This window comes from Rhinopithecus roxellana, chromosome 14 (assembly GCF_007565055.1).
Source record: "Rhinopithecus roxellana isolate Shanxi Qingling chromosome 14, ASM756505v1, whole genome shotgun sequence".
In the NCBI taxonomy this organism is placed as follows: Eukaryota; Metazoa; Chordata; class Mammalia; order Primates; family Cercopithecidae; genus Rhinopithecus; species Rhinopithecus roxellana.
Genome location: NC_044562.1, coordinates 79,244,586 through 79,262,436, shown reverse-complemented (window position 1 = coordinate 79,262,436; position 17,851 = coordinate 79,244,586). Strand labels below are relative to the sequence as shown.

The 17,851-nt window shown below is 38.3% G+C and overlaps 1 protein-coding gene across 1 annotated transcript in view; it reads right to left on the bottom strand.

Moving 5' to 3' along the window:
- The window catches only part of ABCB11 (ATP binding cassette subfamily B member 11), a 106,818-nt gene that overhangs the window by 52,386 nt on the left and 36,581 nt on the right, over positions 1–17,851 (bottom strand). Inside the window, exons 10-16 of the mRNA XM_010354416.2 lie at positions 14,587–14,700; positions 11,367–11,477; positions 9,108–9,233; positions 7,231–7,434; positions 5,431–5,601; positions 4,737–4,938; positions 3,515–3,578 (exon numbers count right to left, since the gene is read on the bottom strand). Coding sequence (XP_010352718.2) covers positions 3,515–3,578; positions 4,737–4,938; positions 5,431–5,601; positions 7,231–7,434; positions 9,108–9,233; positions 11,367–11,477; positions 14,587–14,700 — 992 coding nt within the window. The remainder of the gene's footprint in view (positions 1–3,514; positions 3,579–4,736; positions 4,939–5,430; positions 5,602–7,230; positions 7,435–9,107; positions 9,234–11,366; positions 11,478–14,586; positions 14,701–17,851) is intronic.

The following is a 17,851-nucleotide window of genomic DNA, read 5'->3' as shown; positions in this document are numbered from 1 at the left end:
ATAAGCATGGGAAGTGATTGGTTCAGTCTCCACCCTTCTCTTCCCTCCCCCAGACTCCTGGGAAGGAGGCCCCCATTCTCCTCTAGGTTAACCTTAAAGTATTTAATGCTGGGAGTTGTTGACAATTATGTTGAGACCTTCAAAAAAAGAAGTTTCCTGAAAAATGAAGCTAATGGTGAAATAGTAGAGCTGAGAAAGGAAGAGAGAGAAACTGGTATCTATCTTGGATGTATCACTGAAGCTCTAGCCTTGCCTGAAGTCAAAGCATCTTTGGAATATTTAGTTATGTGAGCTGATTCTTTCTCTCTAAAGGTAAAGCCAGGTTGGGTTAGGTTTTCAGTCATTTGTAAACAGCCTTAACGGTTAAGAGGCAATGGTGAAGACTGTGTTTTAGAAAGAATCACCTGAAGTAAATGGTGTAAAGAGAGATGTGAGTGATGAGGAGACCTGCATCAACTGTTTTAGTCTGTTTTAGTGCCATGTAGATGAATCCATTCACATATCTTCCTCTATCATTTTGTATCCAAGTGATATTAGACCAAAACAAATACCAAGGTGGTGCCTACCTACTATATGCTCACCCAGCCTTCTAGAGAAGGCAGTAATACATCAACTGAGTTACTCCAATTTGTTCCCATTTTATGTTAACAGCACTGCCATCCTCTTAGTCACCCAGGTTCAACACCATGCAATTACCTCAAGCCCTCCCTCTTCCTCGCTCTTGCACATTCAAACTCTTGCCAAGTCTCATTATGACCAGTCATTAAACACTCCTCAACGCTACTTCCTGCCACCAAACTAGCTTCTGGGACACCTCCAGAGACTCCCTCCCACCTAGCCTGAAACTCCACAGCAATGAAGTTATTTCTCCCAGTTAGGTAACAGAGGTCAGGATGTCTTCCTCAGAAGGTATGCAGAATAGGCTTACGTCAGCAGATGAGAACAAGGTGCATGATAGGAGGAGACTTAAGTTCAAGGACCTAAAAAGCAAATGCACACCAATGGACTCCAAGGTAGGAGTTTGTGGAGGAGGAGAGGCCATCAACATATGACTGACTACCTTCCAGTTCTGAGTATGGGAAGACCTATATTCTTGGCCCCTTGGATATCTACTTTATATTTTTTAAGTCTCTCTTTTTCACCATTCTCCAGATCATTCATGCTGTCTAGCCTAGGCTGTCGTGAGGCCATGGGTAGTGCATGTGCTAGGCAGGTTTACCTCTCTCATCTACCAGAAACACCATCCCTTTTGAGAAACTGACAACATCTGTCCCTCCCCTTCTCTGAAGCTGTGTACCACTTCTCACTGCAAATAAAAACAACTAACATGGGGGAATACTCTTTCTCAACATTATTATTTAGGAAATTTGTGGCTGTTTTCTATTAAATTGTTCTTGAATCTAGAATATATTGCTGAAAAGGAACTTAGCCATCAGATAAAACTGGAAACAAAGAAACAAGATACATATTAGCGCTTCATTTAGTCATCTTTTAACGACTACAAAAAAAATCTGTCAGCATATACAATGAGATATTTTAACAGACTTTCATACTAAATATACAAATCTTTCTCTGCAGAAGGTTAATAGCTACTTTCTGTGTATACATTGTATTTCTGGATTTCTCATCCTAATCACCACAATGTAGCATTTGTGAGAAATTATAGTCAAATTAATGTTCATATTTAAATGGTTTTCTAGTCCTAATAATAAACTGCAAATAAACTACTTAGCATGGGTAGAATTTTGTTCATCTGAAGAGTTAAGAAAATATTTATTTTCTTGTTGGCCTGATCATAAGAAACATCTCCACTTTGCAACCTTTAACCTACCGACCGAAAGAGATGCCTAGTCATTCTCTGTGTTTAAGAAGTTAGTTGATATTTTCAGGTTGTGATTATAATGACTTCAATGATTTAAATTTAGTATTCCAATCAGAAAAGCATGACTAAACTTACTATCAAGTGCCTATAACATTGTTTTATACCTTTTACATGACAGAGTAATATGAAGCTATTGTTTTGTTGTTTACCAAATTCAATAAATTCAATCAAACTAACATTTCTTAAAATTTGTTTGAATAAACTTGTTCTCAAGAAGAAAGGAAAACCCAAGTCTGAAAATTCAAATTGATAAGGAAAAGATATACTAGGGCCTGAAGTATTTATCTACATCTGAAATAAGTACACTACTTTTTGTGAGCTATTCTTTGAATATTTAAATGAATAAATCTGTGTTTGAACTACTTGGAGTTGTTAGCTGAATGTTTTATTTTAAGGCTTTTTAATGACTTCAATAAATAATTATCCATCTTGAATGAGCAAGTCCTATCTCTGAGACTTTGCACAGCCTTGCATTAAATGTCCTAGAAATGGAAAGGGCAATTGTAGAGAGATTGCTGCCATCTCATTGCCTATTAAAAATCTCCTGACTTAAGAAAAAAAAAAAAAAAACAAAAACCTTGAGTAATGGTTATAGATATAGACAAACACTCCTGGGCAGAATTCTTCTTAATACAGACTTTTAACATTAGAGGAACAGTTTTATTGAAACTCTTAAACCAGGATGAAAGACTAAAGTGTACAGCCTCACTAATAGCATACTCCAAAAATATATTTTGAAAGTAAACAGCTTTATATTGATCCAGAGAAAAATAAATGGCTCTTATTCAGGAAAATTCTTTTTAAATGCTAAAAAATTACATTTCTTATTTCATCTTGTTAAGGAATGATTTGACTTCAGATGGGTTACTCTGGGAGCAGAAGTGTTTGTAATTCAATTGTCCCTCAGTAGATTAAAAATGGAGCTAAGGCCGGGCGCGGTGGCTCAAGCCTGTAATCCCAGCACTTTGGGAGGCCGAGATGGGTGGATCACGAGGTCAGGAGATTGAGACCATCCTGGTCTACACGGTGAAACCCCGTCTCTACTAAAAAATACAAAAAACTAGCCTGGCGAGATGGCGGGCGCCTGTAGTCCCAGCTACTCGGGAGGCTGAGGCAGGAGAATGGCGTAAACCCGGGAGGCGGACCTTGCTGTGAGCCGAGATCCCGCCACTGCACTCCAGCCTGGGCGACAGAGCGAGACTCCGTCTCAAAAAAAAAAAAAAAAAAAAAAAAAAGAAGAAGAATGGAGCTAAAAGTATGAATTTGACCTTCATATAAGACAGTGTTTCATACCACAGTTAGCTTGGAGCAGAGAAACACTAAACACAGATTAAAAAAAAAAAAAGAAGTCCCCTTTCTAAGCTCAATACACAACATTTTAACTGTACAACATCTCCATTGTAACCCTTATCCCTAATAAGATGAGAAGTTAAACAAAAAAAAAAAACATGAATTGGTGAGAGAAATGTCAATAGAGCAACCAAGGATCATTTGCATGTTTATATTTGACAAGACCTGGCAGTCTACTCAGAGCTTCCTTGTTGTACCTGAGAATTCTCTAAGGATTATGACTACAGAGCACTCCTAAGAATATTTGGAAACCTTGAAATCTGCCCCGTGACTTGAACTTACCTCAAACTATTCTGGTAGCTTCCTCTGCTAAAGGTCCTCACAAGCATGTCATCTTCAGTTGCATCTTTTCCTACTCAACACAGCATGAGCAATTCTTAGTACATATAATGAACAGAACCATATCTAAGTAGAATTCTTTACTATGCTTGCTTAGAATATAATTACGATGTCTAATGCCAAAACATTGTTAACTTTTTTGCAATAAATAAAACTCGGGACTTGTCCTGCAGATTCTAACATAAAATTTCAAAATACTCAGCAAGACTGAGTCATTTAAACCATACAATAGCTTGTTACCTCTACAGAAATAGGTATTTTTTAGCATAAATCATAAAAAGTTTAAGAGAAGTTCATCAGAAGCAGCAAAAAAAAAAAAAAAAAAAAAAAAAAAGATAGAAACACTGAACTTTTCAAAAGTCTGTTCACAATAATCCTCATATGTTAAATGTATATAGTAGTTACACCTAATGGAGTGAAATGGTGGAGAAAGTTTAGAGTGGTTGGTTAATTTAGACTGCGATAACCACCAAGTCTGAAAATTCAGACTGATAAAAAAGAACGTGCACTAGAACCTGAAGTATCTATCTACATTTGAAAATAAGTATTACACTTTCTTGTCATTGATTAATTCACTCAGCCAATAAGCATGAAGCTCCTACTGTGTGCGGAACACACTCTAGGAAGCCTCTTCCATTTGCATAGGCTAAACAACAAAAAAAGAGGGGATAACTTTGGGAGGCCGAGACGGGCGGATCACAAGGTCAGCAGATGGAGACTATCCTGGTTGGTTAACACAGTGAAACCCCGTCTCTACTAAAAAATACAAAAAACTAGCCGAACGAGTTGGCGGGCGCCTGTGGTCTCAGCTACTCGGGAGGCTGACGCAGGAGAATGGCGTAAACCCGGGAGGTGGAGCTTGCAGTGCGCCGAGATCCGGCCACTGCACTCCAGCCTGGGCGACACAGCGAGACTCCACCTCAAAGAAAAAAAAAAAAAAAAAAAAAGAGGGGATAAAATGGAAAGTTAGAAGACCTTGGTTTTAGTGCTATAACTTGATTAGATAGCTTAGCTTCCTGAGCTTCAGTTGTTTCCTTTACCATCTATATAATGCCTGCCAGGGTTGTTGGGAGAACAGTGTGTATTGAAATACATAGAAAACCATAAAGCACTATAGACATTAACTATTTAATATAACGAATAAGTATAGGAAAAAAGCACTTGCCCTTTATGTCCTCTTCATTAAGGGCTTGATTTCCCTGACTTTGCAAAGTCACTAGAGTGAAGTAAACACCTTTCCTTTCCAATAATTCTTCATGGGTGCCTCTTTCCACTGCAGCGCCATGTTCAAAACCAATGATAGTATCTGCAGCTTTGACCGTAGACAAGCGATGAGCAACTGAAATAATTGTGTGCCCATGCTGAATCTGTAAGAATGTGCAGTGCACCATTAAACAAAACTGTAAGACAGAGCTGACACTGACCTTCGGATCATTTCAGAATCCATAGGAAAGTTACATCTTTGATTCCTGGGAATATTCTTAAACAGGCTGTGCAGACATTAGAAAAGGCCAGCACATTTTCTTGCCGCCATAAACCCCAACACACACTGGCCCTGTTGCTGCCATTAATCAACAGCTAAAATTTTTTTTTAGGTAATTTAAAAAATATCATAAGCGAATCTTCACAAGATTTAAACTTTTACATGTGTAGCTTTTGGAAACAAATTATAACTTTCTTCTGTTCAACTGTGAGGAAGATTGTAGTCAGCTAATATTTTCTAAACGATCAGACTAGATGCATGAACCCATGTAGTATCAACTACTCCCATCCCTCCCACCCTACAAGGAGCTGCCTTTCCTGCAGCAGCACAAGCATTTCCACATGGACCTGTCAAATGGACTGAGACTTCCACAAACCTTACTCAGTGCTTCTTGCACCATGGCCTCACTCTCATTGTCCAGAGCTGAGGTGGCCATGTCCAATAGCAGAATCTTGGGATTTCGGATGAGGGCTCTGGCGATGGCTACCCTTTGTTTCTGGCCGCCACTCATCTGGCCTCCTCCTTCTCCAACAAGGGTGTCAAATTGCTAAGTGGAAGGTGACACCAGTCATGAAGGGAAAAGAATTTGATGGCTTCTGACAGTGATCCACTACAATGTCCTTTCTATTATAGCTTTCTTCTCAAGCACGAATTCTCACTGCTGCGACTTCCACTGAAAGAAATTTCCCTTCCCCAGACAGGTTATTGTCTAATCAATATTTATGTGTGAAATAAAAAAATTGATTTATGCTTTTATTCCAGGGTTTACTGGGCTATGTAAATGTTCCTCTTTAGCTCAACTTCAAATAAGATTTTTCAACCAAATAAAAATTGGTCATGGTCCTAAATATCTATCTTAGAGGATTAAAGCACAGAGCAAATCCTTGTCTCTTTTCTCTTGTTAGACAACACAGCAAAGCATAATGCAAAGGCTGTTTTTATATTACGAATAAAAGGTCAAACTAGCTTTATAAGGATTATCATTGACAGAAGATGGTTACTGATTATCTCACAGGTCTAGCACAACATTGGAATCTAATAATTAGGTATTAACAGTCAGACACTTATCTTACTTATTACTAACCAACATGAATTGAGCCCCTACTGTGAATAAAGCATGGTGCTGAGCTTTTTACACATAACATCTCTTTTAGTTCTCATAGATACCTTATGAGGCAGGTGCTGCTATTCGCAACTGATGAATACACTGGGCCCAAAGAATTAAAATAACTTGAGAAAGTTCATAAAGCCTATAAATAGAGAAGCTGGGATTTGTATCAAGGCAGTCTGATTCTAAAGTTTTATACTCTTCAACTACTAGGCTATATCATAGCCACAGCTGCAATCCTATTCATAAAGAGAATTTAGAAGGCTGAAAGGGAAGTGTTCAAGATCACTGACTCTGAAGGCAGACCACCTCATTATGAACCTTGTCTTTCCACTTACACGCTGTATAATCTCGAGCAAGCTCTTTGACCTCTTAGAACCTCAGTTTTCCATCTGTAGATGGAGATAATAATATTAGCTGCTTAAGAGGGCTGTTGTGAGGATTTAATGAGTTAATAGATGTGAAGTGCTTAGAACAGTGCCTGGTATGTAGTAAGAACCGTACACATGTTACCTCTTTACAATAACTCTTCTTTGACTTAGCAGACCATCGGTGGCAAAATCCATTTAAGTATAATGCTGAGGAGTTGGCTTTTGCAGTTGTTGTTGCTTAGAATGGAGATATACAAAGAATTGTTTTTGACACAATATTAGCTGCCTAAGCACAAGACAATTATAAGAGTAGACGTCATTAGATTATTGTGCAAGTTATTGCAACATGACGTTTAGCATCTGCTTAGACAAATGCTTAATAAAAGGAATAAGGACACTGTATCTATGTCAAAGGAGTTTTAAAAAAGATAGTTCCCCATTTTGGTAGATGTTTAATATATTACCAACAAAGGGAGCTTTTCAAAAGAAAACTTCCTTTTTTGGTAGATTTGAACATATTAACAGTGTATTTTCAGATGAAAGGAAAAACTCATGGTACTTTTTCAGACATGAAACTAAAATATGGCTTAAGAATTTAATTACTTGGGAATCATATGAAAAGAAATGTGTATACTTGTGCCACTTTTTTTCCTTCTATGACATCTTGGTTTCTCCCAGGAATGTACAGCTAGGGTACCTGTGGCAGGTCCATGATGAAGTTGTACGCATTGGCCTCCTTGGCAGCTTGGACTATGTCTTCCATTGTTGCATCTTCTCTGCCGTAGCGAATATTTTCTGCAATGGTGGTAGAAAACAGAACTGGCTCTTGCTCCACGATCCCAATCTGATCTCTAAGCCACTGAATGTTAAGAGAGCGAATGTCATGGCCATCCACGGTCACCTAGAGAGCATGGGCACAACATCACAACTTTTGGAACCTCTCAGGGTTCTGAATCATAATATTATGTCATACTTGACCAGTGGGCAGAAAAAATAGAGGCCAATAAGATTCTAATGGAAACAATTCCTCTTGAAATGTGGTTCTTTATGTAAGGATGATAATATGTAATTGAAATCAAGTACAGCTGCAGAACAATTCATTGTAGAAACATAAATGATGTAAATAAAGGTCACTTAATTTAACACCACTGGCCCAGGAACGGACAAATTTTTGATTCCAGTAAAGAGTAGAGTCAGTTATTCACTATATTTTAAATATTTTTATATCTTTTGAGTTTTGATGAAAATGGACTCAAAAGATACAGTAAAAATAAACAATGATCCCTATCTTGTATATATGGTTTATAGTAAGTCTTATTTCTGGCCAGATTCATCAAATAACACTTTGCTGTTAAAAAGCAAGTGAAACTATCAGTGGGAGCAAATAGAAATCACTATTAGTAAAAATATAAAAATCTTATATCAAGAAACTATGATTTCTATATATCCAGAGTGCAGTTATAGTAGTATGTAGTGAAGAATACCCAATCAGAGAGGAGATGTCTGTGAAAAAGGAAAACTCTGTTATATTTGCCATGCCTGTGTAATATTATATGCATGATAGAGAACTCATTTTGTTGAAGCCATTAAATACACAGTTAAACGATTCCGTCTCAAGGCATCAAGGAGACGCTGACAAGAATGATTTTGAGACAGAGTGAAAAGAGCATGGGCTTTGGAACCAAACACACCTGGATTCAATCCTGACTTGATCATTTACCTGCTGAATGACCCTAGACAAGTCTCCATCTCTCTGACTCTCTGCTTCCTTGTTTGTCAAATGGGCCTATGTACCTTTGGGGGTCATTGTGACAATAAGCAATTATTTCAATAATGTATCTGAGACATAATATGTGATAAATAAATGGCAATTACTAATACTCATTTTTCTTAGTTACTTAGGACTGCTATGTCTTAATTTCAAGTCCTGTTATTATTCCTATATTTAGTGTTTGGAGAACTTAAGGACACAATAACATTTTTGTTATAATACAAAGAAAAAAGTGGAATAGATAGTTCACTGAAGAGGCATCGATAACATTTTAAATGTACAGTTATTTATAGTCAAGCGATGGGGATACATTCTGAGAAATGAGTCCTCAGGCGGTTTCATCATTGGCGAACATCACAGTGTAGTTACACAAATTTAGATGGTGTATATATATATATATATTTCCAAATGTCCTAGCACCATTACTAAAATCAATCATTTCTCTTAACTTGATCTGCAATGCCAACATGAAGTGACATATGTCAGATTTCTATATATGGTCCATCATAATCTTACAGAACCACCATCATATATGAAATCCATCACTGACTGAAATGTTGTTATGCCACACCTGACTGTATCTGCACATTCAGTTACATTGCACAGTGAATGGAATTGACTGGTTATTCATTGAACACTGTTACCATGTAGGGAGCATGTCCCATCAATTCAGTAACAAATCATTAAGTTAACTATGCATGCCAGGGCAGTCTCAATATATGCCACGTCTTTCTGTTTGATCAATATGCTGCCATTTGCCCTTTACTGTCCCATGTATTGAGGAGTTTCTGGAAGACACTCACCATTCCTTCACAGGGATCATAGAATCGCTGAATGAGCTGCAGTGCTGTACTTTTTCCAGCTCCACTGGGTCCTACCAGAGCTGTCATTTCCCCTGGTTTAATGACCATGTTGAGGTTATTTAGAATCTGGAGAAGAAAGAAAACAGCAAAGTTCAGATTGTCACTGTTTACCAAATCAAACAATTGGGCTACAAGTGCAGATGCTTTTTGTGGATACTCGGTGTCCGTGTGTTTACGTATGCCCCCAAAGCAATGTCCACTGATATCCATCTATAACCAGCAAAAGAAGACATTGGCAAGGATGAGGTTTTGGCATTTAGCACATTACTTAATTATTTAACTGAGAGCCATGACCAAGAAATGAAATGATGTACATTAACACAGGTGAAGTAAATAAGACATGTTAACTTTTGAAATTATGTTCCAAAATCTAATTTAAAATATTCCTGACATACTAGGATAAGGAAACTATGCCAATTAGTTAAAGAAAAAAAACCATTAAGTTAGAAATATAGTACTAATTTACTGATCATGGATTAACAGTAAGGTAATTTGTAGATTTTAAGCCGTCCTTCTTGTGTATGGTGTATGAACATAACATTTGAATAAACTTACTTAATAAATATTCATGGTGTGTTTCCTAGGTAGAGACTGAATGCTGGCTAGTAGGTCTTGCGAGGAAAGAATGAGAAGCTAATTCATAACTATCTGTCAAATATTTTCACCAATTAAGAGGTGATTTTTGTACTGATTATGGAAAATGTGGTTTGGGGTCCTCTGTGTCACAAAATCTCACACCTTTCATTTCACACTAGGAGTCAAACTTGCAAATACATTTTCACTTATTGGTCTGTATTGGACTGTAAGCTCCCAGGGCAAGCAGGCATCAAAAGTGCTTGTTTATCATTACAGGCTGGTACAATCTGGCACACAGAGGGTTAAAAACATACTTGTACTATGAATAAATACATATAGGTTTAAGTAAGGAGATTTTATTTCGCTATTAAAAGTAATGGCAAAAACCATAATTACTTTCCACCAACTTAATATAAGCTTTAACTATCCATTCAAAAATATTTACTGAGTGTGTACTACTTTGTAATTTATAGCTTATAAAGCACCTTTACATATGTTACAACATTTGATGTTTAGGTAGATATGTAATAGATAATAAAAATATACTTTAAGTATGGAATCAGAATATATATTTACTTATGTTTTATATATTTACGTATATAATGTAGGTAAATAGAGATATACACTTACATTTGTACATTTGTCATATATATTTATAGATATATTTACCTACATACCGATAATGTAGGTATGTATATATAGATATAAAATATAGGTAAATATATATTTACATATCATATATTTATGTATTATATACTATAAATATTATATAAATTTTTACCTGCATTTTATGTATATGTTTACCTTCTTTCTGTATATATTCATATATTAAAACAGAGAATGATATATATATATATATATATATGATAGGTATGTAGTGTCAGAGTTAAGTTATGCTAACAAAATGGGATTTAGTTCTGTGCAGATAACAGAAATATTATTAAGAGAAAGTAGCTAGAGATACTCTGTTGAAAATGAGGAATAAGTGAAATTTCAAAGCCAATTTATTCAGGGGTAGTAGATCCTAATTTTCCTGTAGAGTAAATTGCCTTTAAAGATAATTTAAAGGTAAGAAATTAATTTTTTCACCATGTGCCCTGAACAAGACACGAGAGCATAATATCACAAGGATACCTTCCTATAAGGGCTGACGCAGTGGCCCTAGTGAATTTACAGATGGGAAGTAAAAACCTACATAATGGTAGCTTTCCTTTGCCACTTCATACCGTACACTTGGTGTCCTCCACTTTCTGCAGACTCTACGAAGGTTGGGAGGAACCTGTGCTTCTTGATTGTTCTAACTGCCTTGTCATTTATCTAGCACGTGCATAGAAAGACAGGACCTGCCACTCATTTCAACAGAGCGTCCTATGGTTCTTTTAGCCTGAATGTGCTGCCAGACTGTGTCCCAACCAGGGGATTTGCACATTATGGTTATCACAAAGGAATGTGGTGTGTTGCCTGAGATGAGCCAACACCGGAGGATACTTCCAGAGAAATACACCTCTATTCCCTATTCCTGGGAACTGAGTCAGGCTTCAGAAAATGAGCAATTTGTGGTTATGCAAATAAATCTTCAAAGAATAAAACATCTATTGTTCTGGGGAAAAGACCAGCACTCACCTTCACCTCTGGTCTGGAAGGATAGTGGAAGGTCACATTATGGAATTCAATTTCACCCTTGATTCGATCCAACTTGTAACCATCTTCTGACATGCAGTCAATGATGGGTTTCTGGAGTGAAATACAAAAGGGACACAGTGTAAATTCAAACTAAGATGCACAACTCAATTCAAATTGTAAATTCAAACTGTCTCTGCAATGTTTTATCTGGTTGTTGCTCTGCTTTATGAGTAAATTCAAATGAAGATGTATATATTTATTGTGCCTCTTAGTTTGCATGTATCTTAATTTGAATTTACTTTGAGCAACAACCAGATAAAACATTGCAGAGATGTGCCAAAGATATTTACACATTAAACATTTATTAATAATAGTGAGAATAATCACAACTTATTGAGATATTATGTATTAACATAATACATATTTAATTAATTTATTTAATTGTTATTACTTATTGACTTATTACTGAGATATTATATGTGTACTATTATATAATACATATGTTGTATTAATATTATAAATGTATAATATATGTTAACAATATTATAATATATTTTTTATTACTATATTACTAAGATAATACAGGAGACAATGTACAAGGTGTTTTCATACTTTTATTTACATAATTGTCACCATGACCAAACCAGACAGGTGATATGCCCATTTTTCAGTTGAAGAAGTGGAGAAATTGCAGAGAGATTAAGTTTCTAGGACCATGCAACTAATCAACCAATCTGGGGTCCAAGGGTATTCTTTTGAGTATCCATGGTAGATGATGATTAAAACTGAGTGTTCCTAAATGATGTCTTCAAGTGCTACCAACTTTCAATTCTTGTCCTGAATTTCACCTCTTTTGCTAAGCAAGAAGCCCAATCTAGAGATTAACCACTCTGGTTAATCAGAGCAAAGTGAGGGCATCCTCCTGCTACCAGAACACTCCAGCATCATCTTCTTCCCTTGTCCATAACTGGTGATGGAAATTCATCACTGTATTAGTCCATTTTCACACCGCTATAAAGAATACCTGAGACTGGGTAATTTATAAAGAAAAGAGTTTTAATTGATTCACAGTTCCAAATGGCTGGGGAGGCCTGAGGAAACTAACAACCACGGTTGAAGGCAAAGGGGAAGCAAAGCACGTCTTACATGGTGGCAGGAGACAAAGCGCGTAGGGGAAACTGCCACTTTTAAACGGTCAGATCTCATGAGAACTCCCTCACTATCACAAGAACAGTGTGGGGGAAAATGCTCCTATGATCCAATGACTTCCCACCAGGCCCGTCCCTCGACACATGGGGATTACAGTTCCAGAGAAGATTTGGGTGGGGACATAAAGCCAAACCGTATCAATCACTTTAGCTCTATTTAAGAGTATAATGTAATCTGCCTCCTTATTGGGTTGCTAATAAAGATAATAATTTTTAAATGCCTTAATTTTTTAGTTTCAGGGCACTTTTAGTCATCATCTTATTTGAGCATATAACAACCTTAAGAAAGAGGTAGAATTTGAATAAATCGACATCAACTTTTTTTCTTTTTCAGAGGCAGGGTTTCATTCTGTCACCTAGGCCAGAGTGCAGTGGTGTGATCATAGCTCACTGCATCTTCAAACTCCTGGGCTTAGGCCATCCTCACATGTCAACCTCCTGACTAGTTGGGACTATAGGCATGTGCCGTGACACCCAGCTACTTTTAAAATTTTTTGTAGAGACAGGGTTGCCCAGGCGTGTCTCAAACTCCTGGACTCAAGCTATCCTCCTGACTTGGCCTCCCAAAGTGCTGGGATTACAGGTGTGAGCCACCATGCCTGGCCATTGATGAACATTTTTATGTGGTTTTCAACAATCTCTTTGTATATGAAACCCCAAATTATAAAACAGATAAAGCAATGAGTCAGTTCCTTAGTAGGTTACAACTTCACTGTTTGGCAAAAAAGTATCAAACAGGGGACAGGGAACCAAACAGGTTCAGGGAACCCACAAATCACCTCTGGATTTCCAGGGCTTGCTTTGGACTCGGCTCAGGGCATTTTTTTTTTTTTTTTTTTTTTTTTTTTTTAGGAGAGAAAGAGCAACAGATTGCCAACTTCCCCTTCTGTTTATTTGTTTTTTGAGACAGGTTCTTACTCTGTTGCCCAGGCTGGAGTGCAGTGGCGCAATCATGGCTCACTGTAGCCTCAGCCACCCTGGGCTCAGGTGATCCTCCCACCTCAACCTCTTAAATAGCTGGGACTACAGGCACATGCCACTGTGGCTGGCTAATTTTTGTGTTCTTAGTAGAGACAGGTCTTCACCATGTTTCCCAGGCTGGTCTTGAACTCCTGGGCTCAGGCGACCCACAAACCTTGGCTTCCCAAAGTATTGGGATTACAGGCAAGAGCCACCATGCCTGGAGTGTTCTTGGATTTTGACTCCCTAGCTTGGCCTCCAGTGTGCTTCCATAGACTAATCAATAAAATCCCTTTTTGCCATATTTAGAAGATAAGCGAATTTTATGGACATGGCCTTGAAGTCCTGCATGGTATGGCCCTTCCCATGCCTCCAGCCTCTGCCCCTTGTTCACTCTATTCAGTTGCACTGGGCTTGTTTCAGCTTCTTTAAATCAGCAACCTTTCCCAGCTTGGGGGCCTCTCTTCCATGAATGCCCTCCCTGCTCTTACTTCCCATACCCCACCCCTTCCAATCCTCCTATGCATGGCTGACTCTTCTTCAGTTCTCTGCTCAAATGCTGCATCCTCAGAGATAGCATTGGCTGTCACCACCAAGCAATTTAAAGACTCCTTCCCCCGCCCCAGTCGCTGTCACATTGCCCTATTTCATTTCCTTTGTTTACTTACCACTCTGTTATTGTCTTATCTTTGAATGTACATACTTCTTTACTGCCTGTCCTCTCCCAGCATGAGTAAAGAACAGGGTTCTTACTTGTTTTCTTTTGCATTCACTCCCTTGAGGCAGGAGAATTGCTTGAACCCAGGAGGCGGAGGTTGCAGTGAGCTAAGATTGTGCCACTGCACTCCAGCCTGGGCAACAAGAGCGAAACTCCATCTCAAAAAAAAAAAAAAAGAATTGGCACCAGCACATGATAGCATTTAATATAATAAGTGTTGCTGAATTAAGGGCCTTGTGATAGCTTCTATTTTTAACATTAAGGTAAATTCTTAATGGGTGTTCTGCCCCCAGCCCCCACCTGTTAATGGACTTTACTTTTGGCTTTTACATACCCTGTCTATTGTCTCAAAAATGCTGGTGGCTGCTGCACGTCCAGTTGCAAAGGCTTCCAAACAAGGAGAGGCATTGCCAAGATTTAAAGCTCCTACTATGACACTGAGGAAAATCTGAAATGAAAAGAGAGAGAGATTTTTCATGTGTTTTTGTTAATGTATAAATAGTAATTACTATCATTTGAGTCATCCATGTTAGAGAGTTATCAGAAATTTCTTTTGTGGGTTCGAAAGCTAGCTCTTTGGCTGTTTGGAAATACCCAAAATAGTTTTTGTTCTGTAAAGCATCTCCAATTTTTCCACTGTTATGATTCAGAAGATCACTTTATTTTTTACTGACTATTACTCTTCTACAAAGTAGAACTGTTTTGAAATGAGTAAGAAGTCTAAGCAAGGTAGTATGTAGACCCAAAGTGGACTTGAATAGTGATTTGATCATTGAATTCATTATATAATCAACCTTATAGTGATTTTCTGGTTAAAGGGTTGCCTAAAACAACACAGACACTAAGATCAGCCTGACTATTCTAGAGGCTGGTACATGCAAAACCAACCTGCTACTGCTGTTACCGCTATACTAATGCTGCTATTATAGTAGTCACTGGGATAACTACTGCAACTACTATGAATAACAGTAATAATAACAATAATAACAGGTATGTTTCTAAGTGTTCTAGCTGTATTATTTCATTTTATCCTTACAACAGAAGAGTGAACAGACAGGTATGGAGGCTCCTAATTTGCATTAGGTTACAACACGTCATAAGTAGTAGAGCAGAATTTGAATCCAGGCTTTTGACTGCCATTCTACCTAGCTCCCAGACTCACCTGTTGCTGGCTGCATGCAGGAGGAGTGATCAGGTTCCTGTGCAGACTTGGGGCAGCTGTTCTTTGACTCACCAATGCAGTCATCTCATTACCTTAGGGGAAGGCTACCTGATCATACCCAGATGTTCCTACCAAATAGCACTCTGTTTTATTTATATCAGCACTGTTTATAAAGGTGAGGAAGAGGCAATAAGGCAAATCCTCAAGTTGGCCTCCAGAAGGAATACCAGTCTCCTCTCTACCCTGTCAACCAAAGAATGGTCCTACTCTTGTGACTCGCATAGAGGATGTTTCATTGGCTATAGTCTACTGTCAAGCCAAAGAGTGGCCCTGCATGAATGTAGTCTTTTTCAGGTAATCAAATGATCCTGGTCTGTGATGGTTTCCATAGGCCAGACCCTTCCCATTTGTTCTATCACACTGGGGCAAATTGCCCGAGTCTCTCCTGCTTCTCTTTCTTCCTTGTGGCTGCAGTGGCTGAACCATGGAAAGTCTCAGAGCCTCTCAGCCATGTCCCTCCCTCTTCAGTAACCTCTTCATTCCACACATTAGGATGATTAACAGGGCCAGGGCTGCCCTACGTGGGTGGTGGGTTAGCCCACTCACGCTTTCTCCCTAGAGTCCTAGCCTATGCATAGGGACAAAAATTATCTCTTCATCTCCTTTTCCTCAATTATGGCATGTGGTTCCTCCCATAGGCAGATTATGTAATCTTTCAAGCCCCCATTTCTTCATCTGCAACACAGGGATAATGATAGCATATATTTCATAGGATTATTACAAGGATCAAATGAGATAATGTGTGTAAGGATGATTAATCCAGTGCTAGTCACTTCAATGGTAGTAATGATGTTGGTGATAATGATGCTGACAGTGAAGAAAGTATTGAGGTCCCACACTTAGGAGGTGGTAAAGGGACAGACAGAACACTTCTTATGGTCTAATTTAGTTTCAGACCACACACATCAGAGTTTTTCCTACCTCAGCAAAGGAACCTTCCATTTGCCCTAGATCCAGGGCCAGCAAACATTTTCTGCAAAAGGGCCAAATAAGTGTTTTAGGCTTTTCAGGTCATATGGGCTCTGAAGTAATTACTCAACTCTGCCATGTAGTATAAAAGCAGCCACAGACATATATAAATAAATGACTGTGGCTCTGTCCCAGTAAAATGTTATTTATAAAAACAGGCGGTGAGCTGGATTTGGCCTGTTAGCCATAGTTTGCTGACTCCTGGCTGACTGGAGGCCTAAATTGAAGTTTGGGGTCCAGCTCTTTGAACGGCTCTCTGGAGCAGGAGGAGTAAGTGAGACGGGACAAAAGCACATTCCCAATCCATCACAGTAGCTAGCAACATCCCAATAAGCCATCACTTGTCACTCTGAACATCATATTCTTTAGCCCTGTGAACAGCAGAAGTAGTGTAGACAGAGAGATGGGAAGAGAGACTGCTGTGGAACAATCAAGCTATGGGTGTGCTGGAGAAAAACGGGTCCATGGCCCCTGGGAAGACAGAGTCAGAGGCAGGAAAACAGTGGTTAATAGGTGCCAAAGTCAGGGAGACCTGAGTTCAAATCCCTCTCAATGTCACTTGGCACATATTTCTTGACCTCATGGCCTCAATTTCATTTTTAAGTGGTAGTATAATGACACCAATTACAGAATGAGATTGAGAGCATTACATGCAGTAATTTTGTTACATAATACATAACTCAGTGCTTGACACTTTATATATACTGAATGAATGTCACTCTCCATTATGTGATTATTTTTATTAATGAATTCTGAAACTCAAGAGGGTCATGAAAGAACAACCTTCTGCACCATTCAGGTCCCCTTTGTCTTTCCCTACCAGACTACAGGGTGTATTTTTTCCTCTGTGTACAAGTGATACTAATTACAGTCACTTATGTGAACTACTTACCATTTATGCCCAATTACCATGCAGCCAGTGATGATTTTGTGCATCACAAAATGTACTAGATTAATCAAATTGTTAATTAGTTTTGTGGATTAAAACACTCAACTCAGCCCATGCACACTCAGCCTTCATAGTTTGCTGCTCAGAAGTTTGGCCAAGACCTCACTGAAAGAGAGAGAGAGAGAGACACACACACACACACACACACACACACAGAGAGAGAGAGAGAGAGAGAGAGAGAGAGAACAAGGAGTATAGTGTTAAAGAATGCATTTCATCTTCCCAAAGGAAATTTTCTCTTAAGATATAAGCAGACGCTTACAGAAAGATGTTGGGAGTAACTGGTTAATAATTAGTGATTAAAGTGTTAGAGACCCATAGTATGCCATGCCTGCACATAGCAAGGACTCAAGAAATAATCAGTTGAAAGAATAAATTATTTACAAAAGTTAGAGTAGCTCACTGTACAATGGGCAGAAAATTTAAAGATGAGAGCCATAAAATTGGATTCCTACTACA